General features: G+C 37.4%; 1 protein-coding gene across 2 annotated transcripts in view; it reads left to right on the top strand.

The window, feature by feature from the left end:
• The first annotated feature begins 12000 nt into the window (after positions 1-12000).
• The window catches only part of Rit2 (Ras like without CAAX 2), a 317425-nt gene continuing 308494 nt past the window's right edge, over positions 12001-20931 (top strand). For both annotated transcript variants that reach the window (XM_036204820.1, XM_036204819.1), the window contains exon 1: positions 12001-12451. In XM_036204820.1, the coding sequence (XP_036060713.1) occupies positions 12349-12451 (103 nt within the window). In that variant the 5' untranslated portion in view covers positions 12001-12348. The remainder of the gene's footprint in view (positions 12452-20931) is intronic.

Genomic DNA, 20931 nt, shown 5'->3' with positions numbered 1-20931 from the left:
TAACATACTGGTTAGAATGTGGGAAAAACACTGTTTTAATTTTTTTCTACACATCATGTCAAGCCTTTCTTTTCCACTCTAATTTCTCCATGCAATACTGACAAGCTATGGAAGTCAGTTGAGAGAAGCAAAATAAACAAAACAAAATAAAAACAGAATTTCAACAAAATGTGTCCTAGGATAAAGGATGAGACCTACAAGTTTAGATCAAAGATTTAAAGTTTATATGGTCTTCAGAACAGAGGTCTCCAAGGTAGTATCTCTATGACACCATCCATAAATACCATCAAGGCAACAAAATAAACAAAGCAAATTATTTACAGTCACAAAAAACAATAGGGCTAGAGTGATTGTTTGAAGCTAAGTTATGGAAAACTTTACAGTGGAACATAAAACCAGGATGTTTTGAATGAAAGCAAAACCAAACAATAAAATCAACATAGACAGATATTAAGATCCATCAGACCTGTAATAAAACAAAAATTCAGACAACCTACAGACTTGTGTGGGTTTTTACAGATTTTAAAACATGAAAAATGTAAAAATTAGAATGGAGGAATCTAGTCAGGATTTCTTGCTCACAATATGTAGAAGTTTTTTGAGAATCTCATTTTAAATGCAGATATAAATTAGAGTAACATTAATTGGTTTGGTTGAAGTTCATCCTTTTTTTAAATTCCAAAGAACATTTCCCACTGACTATGTAGCCATTGCAGTTCATACCCTGAGCACAAAAGTACATGATCTCTTATTTTTATATTTTTGAAATTAAAAATATATGACTGAGTCCAGTCTGTGACTCTCAGTAATGACTTGTACTGTTCAATTATTTTCATCTAGTTTTTCTACCAAGAACACATGAATTCACAAATGAGTTCATACTTCCCATGTGGAATGACACAATTCCAGGATTACCCTTGCACGACCACTCTGAAGCACTGGTCTGGGTAGCCCTGACTGAGATTTGCTTATTTGATGCTTTTTTAAAATTTTTATTATTTTCTTATAACAGTTAATTTAATTCTCTACATGCTCATTTTTGCATAAAGTCCCGAAAAAAATTTGTATTTAATCAATTAAAATTGCACCAAAGTTTACAGTAAGTTACTTGTTCAGATACTTAAACAAATATTTCCTTGTTCAAGAGGTTATTCATAAAACGTTATTTCTTGTATCTTTTGAACAAGCACAGCACAAAAGATCTCACTGCTTGTTGGATTTTCATTTGCCTCTAATAACTGAAAATTTTCTAATTCATATTCTATACCCCCAAACACAAGTATTTCTCCTCATTGACTTAAATTTACAGTTTGAAATTGATTTTTTAATATATCTGATTAGACATTCTAAAATAATATAAATTTTAATGCAATAAAGATTTAACTCATTATTCACATTTCTCCAGTTTACTTTATGCAAGCCATTTTTGACCAATTCTGTATCTTAAAAAGTAACATTACATCTCTAGTATAACCACTTAGACAATAAGATCTTACCTAACATTTAATTTTGTTCATTTCTGAACCCACAGAGCACCAGCCCCTGCCAACTTTTTTCTATAATAATATGTGTTTTCTTTCCAAGGTCTTTCCTCACAGACATTCAACGTCAAGCTGAGGTTACCATACTCTCTCCAATGGACAATTGAAATAATTACATGGGCATTTGATTGATGCCAGCTTCTCCAGATCTGAATCCACATTTTACAGTATCTCTGGAGAGGTTTGTAAATTGTACACCTATTAGTATCCTATCTTTGTTTGAGAATCATCCTTGGCTTCATGTCACCAGATAGTCAAGTTCACAGTTCTTAAAATAGCATGAAGGGTGGAACAAGACCACCACAATTGACTTTCAAATTATCTGATTCAGATTTCTCTTCTAACATTTGCCTTTACATTGTAGACCAAGAATTTCAATGCTTTCTAGTATGTCTTTTCCTCCATACTTTTGGAAGTAATGATGCTTCTTTGTCACTGATCCACCTCTACTCAACTTAACATTTACATCCTATGGAGCTGGAATGACTAAGAAGCTGAAACCATGACTCTTACAAGGTACTTGACAAATGAATGGGCTTCTTAATACCTAATTGTTTTCCACTAAAGTCTATTGCCAGTCTTAAATTTCTGTATCCTTTGAATGTCACAAACCACATGTATTAGGCTTCCATTCTGCAAATAGGTGACTGAATACCTGAGGGGTGAAAAATAGCTGTGCGTTAAACTGTTAGTAAGTTGTTAAGAAAGATCAGATTCACAATGAGGCCTCCTTTGCTATAAAATAGTTTCTTACTATCTCACATGGTCCATAATAATGGCTTTTCCACTATCTTGTGTAGTCATAATGAGCTCATTTGTAAAGAAATGCATGCCTGATACTTAGTGCCCTAAACATAGCCAATGATTATGGGATATCTTATCCAATGAATGTTATGCTATGTATTTAAGGTACACTACAATTCTAATTTACCTTTCAGGGAATAGAAGCAGTCTCATAACTAGCATTGGTAAAATGTGATGTTATCTCACTTCTCATTTAGAAAATTGCTGTATTAATGTTAACAGCAATAGCATGTAGTGGCATCTGAAGCATACTGTAAAATTATCCAAGCAAAATATTAAAAATATCCACCACAAATTTAACTTGTGTAGCATTTTTTGAGTTAATTATATCTGCTTCCTACTCATCTACACTAGGACTACAACAAAATAATCTGAATAATCTGCTGTGGGATATCTTTCTGTATGCTTTGAATATGGGTTGCTCCCATTGGCTAATAAATAAAGCTGTTTCAGCCTATGGCAAGGCAGCTTAGAGGCAGGTGGGAAATCCAAGCAGAGATACAGAGAGAAGAAAGGCGAGTAGGGAGAGATGCCTAGCTACTGCCTAAGGAGCAGCAAGATGTCAGCAGACTGGTAATGCCATGGCTACATGGCAAAACACAGATTAAAAGAAAGGGTTAATTTTAGATGAAAGAGCTAGCTATCAAGAAGCCTGCCATAGGCCATACAGTTTGTAAATAATATTAAGCCTCTTAATGATTATTTTATAAGAGGCTGCAGGACTGCGAGGCCAGGTGAGACCATGAGGCTGGGCAGGAAATGGCAAAATTTTCTACTACAATAATCTGTACTCAAACTGACAAGCAACTGATAACAAACTGTATAAAACATAGAGCTAAGATAAATAGAGTATATCAAAATTATAACATATGAAAACTAATATTTATTCAGATGTTAACAGATAAGATCTTATGTAGTTTTTGAGTCATTATTGCATATGTCAGTTATAATTGTACCAAGGACATACTAAAGTAAAATATAATTGAAATCTCAGGTCAATAAAATGCAGATGAATACTTTCTGATACTTGTTTGAGGTCCCCACTACAAAAGTTATTTTGTTTTATAGTTTAAATGTTTATTACAATATCTTGTATGTATGTTCAAGTAAGTTTAGTCTACTATATTTTCTTTATGTGATAGAAGGCAGTTTAAACACTGATTGATAGAAAAAGTATCAATTAGTATTATCCACATATTTACCATATGTATATTGAGAGAAAAAAGGCTCAGGAATAGAATTTTTAGGCCATTTATAACATATTGAGATTTAAACCCAGAGCCATTAAATATATAAATGTATATCTATAATATATATTATATAAATATATACAAATAAATAAGAAAACAGAAATTTCCTTTCCAAGTAAATGACAACTTAATACATCATGGCATGCTGTGCCAAGTTAGTGAATCCGTTGTTAAAAACACTGTAGGACTTTACCTGGATCCCAAATCACTGGAAATTGAAGATATATAAAAAAATAAGTAACAGAAGGAAAGTAATATGAGACAACTTTGGTTTTGCTCTAATGAGGGCCCTGCAATAGTCACAGTCCTGCTTCAGAGTAGGTACTGATCTATTCCAGCAGAAAAAGGTAAATGCTAGAAAGTGGCTGAGTGCAGTGGTACCTAGGAGGCTCAGGAAGAAGGATCCCAGGAGTTCAAACTCAACCTGATTGATGTGTAAAACTGTGTAAAAAATTCCTGGGCCTGAATATTTCAGGCACATCAAGGCTGATGCACAGAGGAAGTCACAAGAGACTGTGCCAGCCTGCGCAGGAATTGTGCAGGCTCAATCTGTACAAATCCAAGCATGAAGGAGAAGTACGTGTGAAACCTCTCCTACCCGGGAAGCTCTTCACAGTTGACAGCTGCCAGGAGAAGGAAAATCAGTCGTCTTCAATAGAGTGTCCTGGATGTCGACAACACTCCAGGGCAGGCCCTATGCTCAGGAGCAGTGGGCCACACAAACTGAACTGTATGGTTTTTGTCGATGTTCTTTTGTTTTCAATAGCCAAAAGCACCACAACGCTGGGTTGGGGATTTAGCTCAGTGGTAGAGCACTTGCCTAGCAAGCACAAGGCCCTGGGTTTGGCCCTCAGCTCAGGAAATTCAGAAAACAAAAAAACACCACAGCACTAGGTGAGTAGGGGGTAAATGGGGATGTGAGAGAAGTCGGGAAAGGGGGGAATAAAAAGATAAAGATATAGTGTATGAAATTCTCAAAGAATAAAAATATATTTAAAAAAATCTATAAGAGCCTAAGGGCACAGGGACGGTAGAAACACAAGTAATTTGTTTTGGGAAATCCTACAAATTGAAGGCATGAATTTGGAGGATTGGAGAACTCCATCTTCATTACCCTAGCAGGTTCAGCCAACTGACCTAGTCAAGCTAGTGCCCTGGAAAGACTGTGGACAAATCCATAGTTTCTTTTCTTTTCGAGACAGGGTTTTTCTGTGTAGTTTTGGTGCCTGTCCTGGATCTTGCTCTGTAGACCAGGCTGGCCTTGAACTCACAGAGATCTGCCTGGCTCTGCCTCCTGAGTGCTGGCATTAAAGACATGTGCCACCACATAATCCATAGTTTCTTACAGTATAGACAGACTGTACCATAATATTTTTTTTCTCCCTTTTCTGTTAATGGTAGGCTTATCCTATATGATTAAGGATTTGAATGCGAGAAGGATTTGAATGTTAGCCTGTGGGGGCCCATAAAGATTCCAACTTGTGGTTTGTTTCCATTTTGACTCAAGGTCAGAGAGCCAAAGTTTATGTTGCTCTCTAAGGCTGCATAATAAGTTGTTTTGGCCAAAGGCATGGTTATCAGCTGTCTTATGCTTCAAGGCCTAATTACAAGATGCTTTGCTATAAGGCATTGTTACCAGGTGTTTAGAGAATTTAGAAAGGGTCTATACTTGCTTGTACTTCATACTTTGATCTTGAAAGGGGGTGGTTTTTTCCCTCTCACTTTGCTAGTGTATAAAAATTCCATTAGGAATAAACTTGAGGCAACTCGGTATTGACCCTCCAGAAGCTATCCTGTCTCTCTCTCGCTTTTTTAGTCTATGTCTTTTTTCTTATCTAGCATTTCTCAATTTCCCTCTTCAAGGACCCTTCAACAGGTTAGGGCTGGACCCCGACATTAGCCTATATGACCAAGGCCCATGAACAAGCATACTTACTGAAGCAGAAATGATGATGTTAGAACAGTTACTTTATAACTATTTGTTTATAACTAAGAAGGGAATGGTTAGGCTGACACAGGAAATAAATGAGATTATAGAAGAAAATATACTACTTATAGCTACAAGTACAGTAAGAAAATTTTAACTCATTTTGGTACACTTATATCTCCATAAGACATAAATTCCTGGGTCTTTTCAGCACAAAGTTGATAAACTAACATCTGTACAGGAAAGAGGATCTGGGACCATGGTGGGAAGAGAAATGAGGAGACAAATTACTAACAATGAATATCATTAATATATATGACATAAAAAATAAAGGAATACTAACAGAAGCTTTTTACCATATTTCTAGTCAGCTGGAGCTGCAGAATTCAGACCTGTATAAAAGACTAGGGCCAATATTATATATAACAATAGATAAAACCAGGGTATCAGTATATAAGACATTAGGCAAAAACAGTTCACTTGTTTCTTCAGGAAGCTGAATCCTCAAGTTCCTGCCATGCATGGACCAGGTGCCTTCCAGCTTTGTACCTGGAGGAAATCTACTGTCTACTGGTGCCATCACAGCTTGACTTCTTCAGATGGTCAGCTGACCTGGTGTTGACAGGTCAAGAATGGATTCTTAGTTGCAAGAAGTGGGCTTAATTCTGTGGTGTCGGACCCCAGGTAGCTTCTCTATCATCTTTACTGTAATTGAGGTGGATGAGATCAAGCAAACAAGCATGGCCAGCAGGAGTTCCCATTGAGATTTTTAAGCATAATGCAAAGGGATTTTGTAGCTGAAGTTTTCCTGGTCCCACATTGCTCCCACAGCCCTGTGGTCCCACAGTCACTCAGACTCAAGTAAACATGCAGAGGCTTATATTAATTAAAACTGCTCAACCATTAGCTCAGGCTTACTACTGACTAGCTCTTACACTTAAATTCAGCTCATTTCTGTTAATCTCTATGTCGCCACATGTTCCGTGGCTTTACTGTGTGCCATTACATGCTGCTCCCTGGACAGCAGGCTAGTGTCTCCTGACTCAGCCTTCCTCTTCCCAGAATTCTCCTTGTCTGCTTATCCTGCCTATACTTTCTGCCTGGCTACTGGCCAATCAACATTTTATTAAACTAGTGTACAAAAGCATCATCCCACAACATTTCCCCTTTTCTGTTTAATTAAAAAGGAAAGTTTTAACTTTAACATAGTAAAATTATATATAGCAAAACAGTTATCAAGCAAGAATTACAGTTACAATAGGATTTTGTGCCTTACTTTGAGTATTCAGAACTTGGCCTCATGCTCTTACATGACTGGTTAACTCAAAAGGGTACAGCTGAAAATAAGACATAACTTTCGAGAATCTTGAACCCATGTTTTGATTTTTAGGAAATGCTGACTCTGGAGGATTTTGAATTTTTGGTAATGTTTTGACATAAAGGTAGTACATTTTAAACATTTTTATCTATTGACCATCAGAATACAATATTTGAGTCTTGTTATTATTTGGTCTTAAATGTATTTGGAACTCCCCCCAGAGACAAGTCAATATTGTCATCGAAGGATTTGGCTATTGATCTTTTAACCTTGGGGTTAACTTTTCTGAAAGGGGGAAAATTGGAAGGCCAGGGTAAAGGGTGTTGAACCAATGTACAGGCCCCAGACCAGTCGTCTAGTAGGCTTAGTTAAACATTCCCCTGTCCATGGTACCATCAGTGCTCAGGGTATATCATGGAAGAGGGAGCAGAAAGACTAGAAACCAGAGGTCAGGGAAGACTGGGCTGAGATAATACATTCTGGACCATTGTATTCATGAACTCATGGCAGATGTTGATGCCTGTACAAGACTTGATGGTAGTCTCCAAAGCAAGCCAGTTTTCTGAGGAAAACAAAACAGGAAATTCATAATAACCAATCCAAAGAAGCCAATATCACGAGTGACCTTGTTCATTTCCTTGGGTTTTAGCCCACAGAAGAGGAAAAGAACCTGAAAGCACTTGATGCCAACAATCTCGTTCCCTCTATTGAACCCTTATTCCTGTTCAGACTGTATTTCCAATCTGCCTGCACTGCATCTGCCATCTGTTCAGTAGCCTTGATGCTGTGCTACTCATGAATCATGGAATGAACAATTAGATCCTTAGATCTGATGTTGCTAAAATTGAGCTCCTAGAAAGTGCTGTACTCTTGAGAGATACAGATAAAAATGGTCCCCCTATAATCTTGTGGTCTGGGCAAGTGTGTATGCGGCAGTTCGGGAGGAAGGGAAGAGCCAGGTTCATGCCACAGAGGGCTGGGCTTCAAGCTCCTGAAGCCTCTGGAGCCTGAACTGATTATGCAGGGCTCACAGGAGAGTGGGAGCAGTCCAATAAAGGGACTTGAAAAGCAAAAAATAAAAAAAGAAAAAAGAAAAAAGAAAGAAAGAATAAAATGGAGAAGTTGCATCACTTTGTTAAGGTCAGTGGAAACATAAAATGCCTTTGTAATACAAACAATATATATTTCAATAAAGACAAAAATTGGCTTTGAAGAAAAACACACGAGGAAAACTATAATAGTGAGAAATGAAATCTTGCTGTTCCAAACTTCTCTCCTACAGACTCATCACAGTGACTCAATACCTTGGTAAGTCATAGAGAAGTTAAAAATGGCATCCATTTAAACAGAACGACATGTTCCTTTTCAAGGTATTATTTATTGGCTTAGTTTTCCCTTCTGTTTTTGAACAAGGCTATAGAGGAAAGCATGGTGCACAGAAGTAGATTAGATTGTGCTTGGACCATACTAGGAGAGTCCAGTGCTTCCTTTTAAACCTAGCACCTGGGTTTTCATGCAATAGAAATCAACTTTCAAAGGGCAGTGCCAGGGTATGTTACTTTAGACAATTTTCCCAAGTTCAAAGATTTCTATAATGTGATGATTTCAGTTACTGAAATGTTTCCTTTCACTCAACATTAATATCTCCTTGTAACTCCCTACACAGACACAGACACAGACACAGACACAGACACAGACACAGACACACAGACGCAGACGCAGACGCAGACGCAGACGCAGACGCAGACACAGACACAGACACAGACACACACACACACACACACACACACACACACACACACACACACACACATGGCCCATGGGTATGCTGGCTAAGACATAAATCAAAGAAAATACAAAAGTCACTAACTAAAATGCTTCAGAATGTGTTCACTATTAATTGTCCTTAGTAATACAGGACAAAAAAAAATCTAGACTCTTAGAATTTAAAAGAAGAGGCACAGTAGGCTCTAGTTAGGGAATTCTTTTCTGTTTTATTTTTTAACTCCATGTAAGAAGAAAACTGCTATTGATTTTCCAGGTGAGGAATATAGATGGACATGTTAACAACTGAGAAGACAGCTAATTCACTAGCCATAATTCCCTTTCACACTGTCTCACAGGCTTATCTGGCAAGCTACTAATTTGTTTGCTTTGAAAAACAATTCTATGTATTTCTTTTTCTTTTCCAACGTCAAAATAAGTCTTCTGAATAACACAGATGACCAATGACAGAAGTCTCAATACAATTTCTGTGCTTTACCAAAAATCAGCATGGCTGATATAAACTGAGCAGCAGATGGCCTGACAGCTAGAGAGGCACACAGTGTGCTCAGGGTCATGATATATCAGCAACAGATCTAGACATAAAACTCAGGATGACCTTGACACTAAATGCGGTTTATATTTTTTTGTTTCTTTGAATGATAACATTTCAATTAATAAAAAATTTTTTTTTCAAGACAATGTGTATCCTTGACTGTCCTAGAACTCACTCTGTAGACCAGGCTGGCCTCAAACTCAAAACAGAGATCTGCCTGTCACTGCCTCCAGAGTGTTGGGATTAAAGGCATGCACTACCACCATCTAGCTAACATTTCAATTTTTAAAAATATGATAATTATAATGTAGCCATACTTCTCTGTTACAGAAAATCACAGCACTGACAGTTCCGCCAGGAAGACAAGTAGCTCACAGCTCACCTATTCTGCAGAGTGTGAAGACAAAGTTGGAACCTGGGCTCAGGTAATGATTTGTGTCTGTGTGGAACACTGGAAGCCACTGGCTTGTATGATTTTGTATTTGATATATGAATGTGTCAGTATGGTCAGTAGGTTGATGGTTTATGTGGATAGGCTCAATTGTGCCCTGTGAAAATAGGAAAGGGCAGAGAGCTTGTGCTATGAGAGAGTAAATCACAGAATGTTTTAGTCATGAAAATCAAATATGATGGGAAGTGGAACCAAAACTGGAACTTGGAAGGTGCTGATGCTCTTACGAGAGCTGATGACAATACTGACTCCATTTATTGAGGCTGAAGGTGGTGTCTTTCTGGACACACTGAAGTAAAAATGCAAACCGAATTTTCATGGGTACATCCAGGAGGTCTTTAGATTTACTTCTGTAGCTCAAGGGAAAATACAGTTTAGAATTACCTCCAGACTGGAGAGTTACTACAGAAAGGAAGAGAATTAGGTCCCTAAGTGAACGCTAGTAGAAGGAGAATGGAAAGAGAAAGTGTACTGGAAAATAATCCCAAAAGTCCCCTGGCATATTCCTGAAAGAAAGCAATCATAAATTAAATTTAAATATCTTGGTATTTTAAAAATATATTTAGTTAAATTTTAATCATATTCCTTTTCTCTCCTTCAGCTCTTTGGAAGATTTTATAAGAAAAACCACAGATGGAAGTAAAATCTTATAGGGAATACACATATATGTATATGTATAATGCATATATGTATGTATATGTGTATATGTTATATACAATGACATGAAAGGAAAGACTAGAGGAGGGAGGAGGAAAAAGGAAGAGATTGAAGGCAGGGATAAAAGTAGTTGACCATGGTCAAAACACTTGAGAATAGCTATGTGAAAAAAACTGTACAATGAATATGCATCAATAAAATGCAATAAAGGATTGCACTCAGAATATATAAAGGATTCTCAGAACTCAACAATAAATCTACTTACATTGACAAATAAGTAGAAAATAAAAAAGACTTGGATACTTGCATAAACACATGAGAAGATATTTATTCCCTAATATACATTTATAAACAGTTGACTTTCAGCATTATGCGTCAAGAGAAAAACCAAATAATTTGATATTATATATCTATGTATATGTCTGGAGTGAGAATGTAGTTTTACATGTCCTTTTGTTGAAAACTTAGTTGAGTGAATCCGACTGAGCCAGTCTGAGAATTAAGTCATGTGTCTACAGAGTCTGATCTCTTGGTTAAGGCATTCTCAGCTTCTCCAACAACCTGGAAAATGTACTGAACACTTATCCTGTGTCTCTTACTTTATCACATTCTATAGTGATATCAGAATCGATTAAATATAATTTCTTTCTTTCTTTTTTCTTTTTTTTTTTTTCTTTTTGCCAGAGCTGAGGATTGAACCCAGGGCCTTGTGCTTGCTAGGCAAGCACTCTACCACTGAGCTAAATCTTTTTTTCTTTTTTTTTGGGGGGGGTTTCAAGACAAGATATTTCTGTGTAGTTTTGGTGCCTGTCCTGGATCTCACTCTGTACACAAGGCTGGCCTTGAATTCACAGAGATCTGCCTTGGCTCTACTTCCTGAACACTGTAATTAAAGGCTTGTGCCACTGCTGCCCAGGTAAATAGAATTTCTTTATAGAGGAGCTTAAAACCTAGAAAGACAAGTCAATGTCCACAAAACCCTTTGATATAGCCATGGTCGAGCTTAATAAGAAGTATAATATATGAAGAACATCATCACCTCTACATGGACAGGGTCTGATCATGACGATTAGAGATTATTGTTCTGAGACTTTCATGTTTTAGAAGATCACAGTGGAAAAGGCTATAAGAATTCAGAGGAGCAAGACTTTGGCCTTCTGAAGAACAGTCTAGATTCTTCTATCATCTAATCTAATATGTAACTATAATTTTTTAAAGAAGATCCATTTATTGTATATATCTTTCATGCTTGCCAGGGTCTTATAATCCACTTTGTTTCTAAGGACTTGGTACAAATAAGGATGATCCATATTCAGACATGACAATGAGCTAATTCAATAATCCCCCTGTGTAAGGACCTTTACAGAACAATGAGCAAGCAACCCCTCTTAGACATTATCTGAATCACATGGAAGACTCACCCTTATGTACCCCGAGTTACTGTTTGTTTTTTTGCTTCATTTGGGTAAAGTGGGTGCCTTCCTTTTTCCGGAAGGAGACCTGTGAGGGCTTATCATGATAGATGGCAATGATACAAACCACAGAAAAATTTCAATTAATTGACTCTGATGAGAAGAAAATAATGTCTCCAAAGCTGCAGTAACAGAAGCCAGCTTGTGAGACAGCATCTCCCCTGAAGTCTCTGATTCACTCTATTATAGCCCCTCAGTCAAATGTGTGTATCTAAAAACTGCTGCAAATGTGTGTACATCTCCACACTGCAGCTGCAGCCAGGGAGGGGAGCAGCCAGAAGAGAAACGGGAGAGGAGGAATGAGAAAGAGCAACGGAGAAACTAGAACTCAGAGGGAAGGAAGAAACCAGAATGAGCAAGTGAGATCAGTGGAGATTTGAAACAGTGAAGGATCAGAGGGAGGGGGAGGCAAAGCCTGATTTTTATTGGAAGCAGTTGAAGTGGTTGCTATGAGAACCGCTCCAGCAGAGGACCAGCAGGCAGCTGATGGTTCTTGTCATGCAGTAATGCTTTCCTTTGACACAGTTTGAGAGTTGTTTACTATCTGAGCAAGCACCTGACACGGGTGACTTTTTCTTCCTTTTTTCTCCTCGGGTCCCCCGGGTAAGATGGAAATAGAAAACGAAGCCCACTGCTGCCCTGGCAGCTCATCAGGCGGGTCCAGAGAGTACAAGGTGGTAATGCTGGGCGCAGGGGGCGTTGGTAAAAGCGGTAAGTTTTCAAACGCCGGGGAAGGGGGGGATCCGCATAGAGGCAGCTGTGTAGACCACCGCAGTTAACAGAAGAGCATCTGGCAGGGTGATTGAAAGTAAAGACTTAAGGGGAATCTTCTGAGTCAGGAGAATCCAGAGACAGCAGTCATGATATGTAGAACTTTAAGAGGATAATTTGCTCTTTTAACTCCATGCTGAGTAATATCTGTTCTGGGTTTATATGGTCTTTACATTAGTGGTGAAATATATTAGAGACACACATGAGAGAAAATTTCCAGTATTCTCAAAAAATATACAAATTAAAAGAGAATTTCTGTAGCTATTTAGTTAAAGAGATAGTTACAAATACAGGTACATCTTCAGTATTTTCGGTGCTGGTTGTTGGAAGGATTTTATTTCCATGTGTTTTGATGAAGAGTGAGTGTCCTGTCTTCTCCGTTTTTCTGTGTCTGCCATTGCATGTGCAGGCTTTGAGTCCTAAGAGAAAGTTGGATTTTGAAAGTGGTAGTAGTTTAAAGAATGTTTTTCTCCGTGGGAGGCAAGCAGGGTAATCGAGCATGCTTTGTGGTTAAGCTCATTGAAGGAAAGCTGTGAGGAGTATGAGGTGGTGAAGAGAGGAAGAGCTGGAAATTCAAGCTGGCATATCATAGCAGAGTTGGCAATGGTTTGTTTCTACAGCAGCTTAAAACATCAGCTATAACAAACCAAATGAGCAGAGACCCAGTGAAGTTTCAGGCTGAGTCTCACAGCTTGGTTAAGGATAGGACACGAGCTGATAATACAGTACTCCATATGCACTGGAGAGGATCCCCAGTGGGGATATGTGTTCATGCAGAGTGAGCCTGGACAAATGTTACCAAGGAAATTCAATATTTTAGTCCACAAAGTAAGATTCAAAGTTGAGGACAAATGAACAAAGAGGTCAGAAAGAATAATAATAGACAGAAGACTCCTTTTCTATCCAAAAGTGAAACAGAGTGCAGCAGGGAGGGGTTAGGTAGGTCTAAAAGTGGGAAAACGCTGTGTAACAGGAAGGGGAGACATGCCATCTAGGAAAGACGCATGGCGCTAAAGCTTTGTAACTTTATGAATGAGGAGTTTAAAAACATTGTATTTTCTGTTTAAGTAAGCAATGGCTTCAGAGGGAAAAATAAATGTCCATTTAGTCAAGTGAGTGATTAAAGGGTATAATCTATACAAACAAGTCTGTGCTTTGAAAGAACTGAGAAAGAGCCTGAGATAGAGAGAGATAGAGATGGAGGAGAGATAGAAGAGTGTTAGAGAAGAGGTTGAAAACCCTCATGTCAGAGAATCTTCCCTCGGCAGCATGTGAGCTGAGACAGATGTGGTGAGGGTCTGAGTACCCACAATTCATGTGTGTGCTGGCTGATGTTGCCTTGGGGGCGTGGAAAGAGAGTCAGTTCTCAGCCTGTTTCCTGGTCTTAGACCTGGAACTAGGGGCTGAAGGTAGTGCCAGTATCAACCTCCAGCAGGCCATTTACTATGTAGTCAGTGATATATAACAGTGGTCTATTTGGCCTTCCTTTCTGTTGGATTTTACTGACTATTCATTGTTACTGTCCCAATAGCTGGAGATTTTCAACAGTCTGAAGTGCTTTTATCTTCACTTAACATGAAAGAAATAAATTTATCACCAAATACTGGAGCAAAACATTTCCAGTATAATACAGAAAGATCAGGAAGCTGGCCTTTAGAGAAGGTGAGGGATAAAGGAGGGTAACCTTGTGGTTTCTCTGACTAAATGACATGCTTGGATAAGACTTCAGAAAATATTATGCACACTAAAATTTCCATACCAAGAGAATCTCCTTTGGGCTTCACAATGAGGGAATCACATCTTGTTCTTGAACTAGCTAGCCTCTTATTGGGTTTATTTTGGGCTATCAGTATGTAAATATTCATCATCGATCTCATTACTAACCTTTTGAATGTTGAAAGGTTTGCCTTCAAATAAACTAAAATGTCTTTAAAAGCTACTTTCATGTGACTGAAGACTTGGATCAACAGAGAAATTTCTGGAGACTATCTAGCCTGCAGCATTTGTGTCCTGGGCAGGAATGTTAGTGAGGGACCCCTCTGCAAAAGTTAAGGAAGCTATGTAGAATTCTTATCTATTTCCAGTTCTGAGCATCAGGTCAAAGTCATCCCTGATCAAAGACAAGAAAATCAATATACTGTCACAAAAATATTAAATGAACAAAATCTTAGAGATTTTCTATGTCTATTGAGAAATTACATGGCTTTTTAATTCATGCTTTACTAAAATATACAATGATGAGTCAAAACATTTGAAAAGACTTGTTACTTTGCTGAAATAGCAGTTTCTATAAGACTTAAATATGTAAATGAATCAATGCTTTGTGTGAGAAAATTTCAAACCATAAGTAACCAATCAAAGTTATTGAGTATGTGTTATGCACAGACCTTCAGTGGCTAGTCCAATGGGAATAGATGAAGGAAGCAGACACTTAGGAATAACCCCCTAGTAGTGATATAGGCAACATATATTAGATGCTCACATCTACTTCTCACAATGGTAATGAGGTGTATGCCCAATTAATAGACTGAAAAATCATGCAACAATTTGTACCTAGTCAGAAAAATAAAACACAGACTTCTAAGGCACTTCATCTAATTCCATTATATTATTTTTCATAGGGAAGAAAAGTGAGGACTTCTATTACTCACCATAAAAAAGAAAATAGGGCTGTTGTTAATGCAATATTTTTCCTTGAAAGTTATAACAATATCTGTTAACTACAACAAAACTCTAAATCTACATCAATTTGATTCTTTAATTGACATAATTAATAATGTTATACAAAACATTTAATCTGCATAAATATAGAAATATAAGCATATTTATATAATTAATCACCACATTCTAATATTGTTCAATAATGAGAGAACAGGGATTAACAAAAACCATCTCCATGCTATTTAAATGATGGAGAAATTGAGAGTTGAAAGGATTTGTGACCCACAGGTGAGGTGGATGATTTGTATCTAGAACACAATTTCCTCAACACACTGATGTGCTCTTCCACTGTTGGCTTTACAGAGGATGGCACAGAGAAAACTGGACCATGCAGTCTGCATGTAAAGTAGCAGGTTTGTAGGATGTAGTCTGTGGAGCTAATGTGCTATGAGAAGCATAGGCAACGATATCACACTGAATCTAAGTTTTGTGAAACCAGTCATTTTAGATGTTCTTGTCACACAGGAAAACAAGCAAACAAAAGCACACAGGGTAAGTATGAAATGCTCCGCTTGTTTCAATATGGCATGATCAATCTTGCTGTGTACATGCATCACATTGGATGTCTGAAACACAGTCATGTGCTCTGTGGCAGACTTTTCTTAGAGGTGACGGTACTGTGAGATTACAATGGAGCTAAATTACCCTTGAGATGTATTCATCCTAATATCATAGCACAGTTTCATTCATAGTTCATTCATGTGTTTTTGCTGATGCTGGGATATAGAATACATATAAATATATTAATGATGCATATAAATAATTATTAACAGGACACAAAACATGATTGTAATAATTAATTATTATGTTACCAGTTCAGATATTTTAGATTTTTTATATTCATCCATTGTGTGTGTTGTGTGTGTGTGTCACCACAGCATTCTTTGGTGGTCAGAGAACAACATGTGGGTATCCGTTTTCCTTTTTCACTGTGTGGGTCCTGGGGATCCAACTCAGGTCTTCATACTTGGCAGCTAATACTTTATCTGATGACCTGTCTCATCAGCCCTTGTTTATGTATTTATTATCTTATACTTTTTTGTCATTATTTTAAATACATATTTACATATATTCATGTGTGTATATGATATATTTTTAGTGTATATTAGACATATGAAAGCTCATGCTGATACTCTTTGTGATGCTTGCAGAATGGCAAATGACACAGTTGTTAGATGGTATCTTGGTAGTTACCCAACATGTGGCTGCATACGCATTAGTAACTGTTCTCACAATAATAGACATAAGATTCATGATAAGGAATCAAGTGACATACAAAGAACTACAGGCCACCAAAGCATGCTGAATGTGTGAGAAGCAGTCTTCTCCTGGGAGGAGCACAGTAATTGGTTATCCAATAACAAATGGTCAGGTCTGAAAATGTATACATACAAGTAACATTATACAGACTGGGCAGGTTATACTTATGTATTTGGAAATATGTATGCATATACATATATGAATGTAGCGACAATGAAAAGAGAGGCCATGGATTTGAAAGAGGCTAAGGAGAGGTATGTGGTATGGTTTGGAGGGAGGAAGGGGGAAAATTAGGGAATTATAATCTAAAAAATAAAATAATTGAAAATAAAAATGAGAAGAAATAATATTTAATAAATACACATGTGCTGTGGAATGTTGTTCTGTATGCTGTGAATGTGTGTTGCTCTGATTGGTTGATAAATAAAATGCTGATTGGCCAGTAACCAGGCAGGAAGTATAGGTGGGATAAGCAGACAAGGAGAATTCTGAGAAGAGGAAGTCTGAGTCAGGAGTCACCAGCCAGACACAGAGGAGGCAAGATGACAAGATAAAATGGAGAAAAGGTACCAAGCCATGTGGCTAAACAAAAATAAAATCTATGGGTTAATTTAAGTGTAAGAACTAGTCAGTAATAAGCCTGAGTTAATGGCCAAGCAGTTATAATTAATATAAGCCTCTGTGTGTTTACTTAGGGGATGTGAGTGGGAGAGATTTGTCCTGACTGTTGGCCAGCTGGGACACAGGAAAACTTCCAACTACATGTATAAGCCTGTTGTTTATAAAAAAGGACCAGAAAAAAATGCTATGTGTTTGTATCTGATGATGTTACAGAAAATGAGAGGAGAGCAAAAACCCATGTGTGACATGCATTGTAAGTATAATTGAAAGTAAAGACAATAGAAAAACTGGGTTAGACCAATGGGCTTGAGTTGTGCTATGTATATTCCTGGCCTCTGCCTCTCTTTGTTTGAGAGTTCATAATGCTCTCTTCTACTTTAGAAAAAGAAAAATCTCACAGCTGTAGTGGAAGAGTTTTGCTGAGGCTAAGTAGATCTTGAAACTATTTAAAACACTGACCTTTCTCATCTTTTGTGATTTGATCAATAATGCTGCTCCTGTGTCTTGGTGTGCTGGACTGCTGTTTGTTTTCCCGCTGTGTTCAAAAGTAGCTCACCCAGTGTAGACAGGAGCAGATGCTAACCAACAGCATTGCTATTTTGTTTTTTAACCTATATAATACCATTCTCACACTATTTGATAATATAATAATTCAATCAGGCCTGTATGTCATCTACTAGGTTTAGATGAAGTTGAGACAAATATTCAGAGATTCATCCAAGGATACACAGAAATAGGATTAACAACTTGAAATAAATTTAGGCTTTCTAGTGACACTATTTTCCACCTAATTGAAATGGAAGAACAGATAGCACACATCTTGAAGTTGTCTTGTTGAAACTATGTCTTAATGTACATTTCAAATGTCAAGTCTGCTTGAAACATGACAGAAGCCATTGAGAAGGCAGATAATTTATTCATGACCTGCATTTTTACAATGTTACTGATATCTAGGGTATACCCATTTTGTAGAGGAAAAAACGATACATAATACAAAATAATAGACCTTTGATGCACATAGTCCAGGTTGAAGGATATCTACATCCGGATGCAAGAGCTGAGCACATGTCACAATAGATAGCATTTGTACATTCCAAGAAACAGTGTGGAGAATGATAAGAAACATAATTTAACAGATAGTATAATATATGCAAGGAAAAGAAGGAATTTAGATATTGTCATGTTTCAGGAAGAGGTCTTCTAAATTAGTGTCTCCTAGGAGTAATAGGGAAAAATCTATCCTGGATAAGGAAAGATCTTAGGCAACTGAATATGTATATATGTATGTATGTATGTATGTATGTATGTATGTATGTATGTATATATATAATGCATGCCTATATGTACATATGCACATATGTATGTGTATATACATATGAATCTATTAAAACAAAAGACCTATACATACAAAAAGTATTAGAGGACTAGGAATTGCTATAACTGCAACACTGTAAAATGAAAGTTTACTTGTAGACCACGCAGATATATTCTCTCACATCCTTTTTTCAGTTTATCTCTTCTGTAAATTCACAGTTTTATGTAGTGGACTTTAAATTCATAATTTTATGTAATAGATTTTTGTAAAAGAAAGCAGGGCAATATGTTTTGAGGTTATCTGAAGGCAACACACGTAAGAATCTCTTCAACCTCAGTGAGTTCTTACAAACAGGTAGAATTGAACCTATCTGACATATTAAATAAAGGCAAAAGGCCAAGTACATCATTCATGACACTAAGGCCCAGTGTTTAGCCTTTTAAGTGAAACTTTGTGTCTAAGAAAGCTGAACAACTGTCATATCACCACTATGTGTGATACTGTGGATTCTGCAAAGGCAGAGGGAAAAAGAAGGGAAAAATGCAAGAGTTTAAGACCCCAGGGCCTCTGGCCTCACCCTCAGTTGTTACACCCTAATTGCGCTGCAGACCATCAGTGACTACAGTGCTGTCATGAGACTCAGCCTAAAGGTCCAAATAAAGCTCACCGGGAAACAGGAAACTGTTATCCACTCTTTCAAATGATGTCTGGAAACTATTCAAAAGTACTGACTAATACTATTTCCAAGACAATATGTGCTCTACAGAGATGAAACTTATGAAAGAGAGTTAGTACTGGTTGATGCCTTTATTGGATGAGTAACAGGTGATGAATGAGCCTGAATAAGTCCCTAAACCTCTCATTGTTGGTGGCCCCTAACATTCTGACAGTGTGTTATTGGAATGGCCTACAGCCTAGCATACTCACCAGCCCTTAAGTGCGGCTTACCTTGATCTTAGGAGGAGACTATAGAAATCTGCATTTAATGGATGAGAAGATGGAGGCTTACATAAAAATTAATTCATGATGTGCCTAAAGTTACATAGAGATTAAATGAAAAACCTAAGTGCTTGCACATATATCAAAAAGTTTAATTTCATTTTTTTGGGGAGAGGATGCTATGCATCTGAGTTCTAACAGCAGCTGCATCTTTTCAAATGTTTTCTAGACATCAAGCAAAACATGTACATTAAAGCTGAAAAATCCAACATTCTATCCTAACAGCAGTCAATGATGCCTTTATTTAAATGTGATGGGAAAACATGAGCAGTAGACAGCAAGGCCAACATCTGATTTATGGAGGGAGCTCTAGGGACCCGGGATACATACAGAAGGGTGATAATCTCAGCTTGAGATAGCCAAGTCACTGAGAAGATGACTTACTGAAAGGTGCAAGATTAATGAAGAAAATAGTGTGTTGAATGTATCAGACAGATTTAAATCTATGAAGTATTGACCTATCTTTGGTAGTATTTCTCTTTCTTTCTTTCTTTCTTTCTTTCTTTCTTTCTTTCTTTCTTTCTCTCTCTCTCTCTCTTTCTCTCTTTCCTTCCTTCCTTTTCTTCTTCTTCTTCTTCTTCTTCTTCTTCTTCTTCTTCTTCTTCTTCTTCTTCTTCTTCTTCTTCTTCTCCGCCTTCTCCTCCTCCTCCTCCTCCTCCTCCTCCTCTTCTTCTTCTTCTTTGCTTTTTTGAGACAGGGTTTCTCTGTGTAGTTTTGATGCCTGTCCTGGATCTTGCTCTGTAGACCAGGCTGGCCTTGAACTCACAGAGATCCGCCTGGCTCTGCCTCCCGAGTGCTGGGATTAAAGGCATGTGCCACCACCACCCGGTGGTAGTATTTCATCTCTCTCTCTCTCTCTCTCTCTCTCTCTCTCTCTCTCTCTCTCTTCTATTGATTATATAATATGTAAATAAGGAAGTATTTTCCATCTTTAACATCCTCTCTCCATATATATAGATATACATATATTAGAGATATATACATATATAATATATATGGAGAGAAAGTTACATATGGAGAATATCTTCCTTATTTCATTATTTTAAAGAACCCAGGGAACATTGGGATACTCCTAGAGAAGTAAAAAGTCCTTCAGTATTGCTAAGAATGAGGGCCAACCTTGGTCCTACACATAGGAATATAAATAAGATGATGTAGAAAAAGAATTGCAATGTCACATGTACAAAGATGGCAAGGTCAATTTGTCACATGGAAGGTGATGGAACTGAGAGGAATTAGAGCCATTTGTCAGGTTAACCAACCATTCGGTTATAGCCTTCACCACAGAAGTTTTCTGGAATCTTGGATGACAGATCTTTCCAACAGGCTATCCTGCTTTCTCTTACCCAGTAGGAATTTTGATTCTCTTAGGCAGAAAGAGGAGTGTCACCAGTGACTGACTGTGAACATATCTCTGTAGTTTGCCATATTTGTAACCGTTCCTGATGACAGTTGTTTTCTGCAATGCTGATGCACACAGAAGGGGTTCATCACTGAATCTGTC

The sequence above is a fragment of the Onychomys torridus genome, chromosome 13 (genome assembly GCF_903995425.1).
Source record: "Onychomys torridus chromosome 13, mOncTor1.1, whole genome shotgun sequence".
NCBI lineage: Eukaryota > Metazoa > Chordata > Mammalia > Rodentia > Cricetidae > Onychomys > Onychomys torridus.
This window is presented reverse-complemented; position numbering and strand designations above follow the sequence as displayed.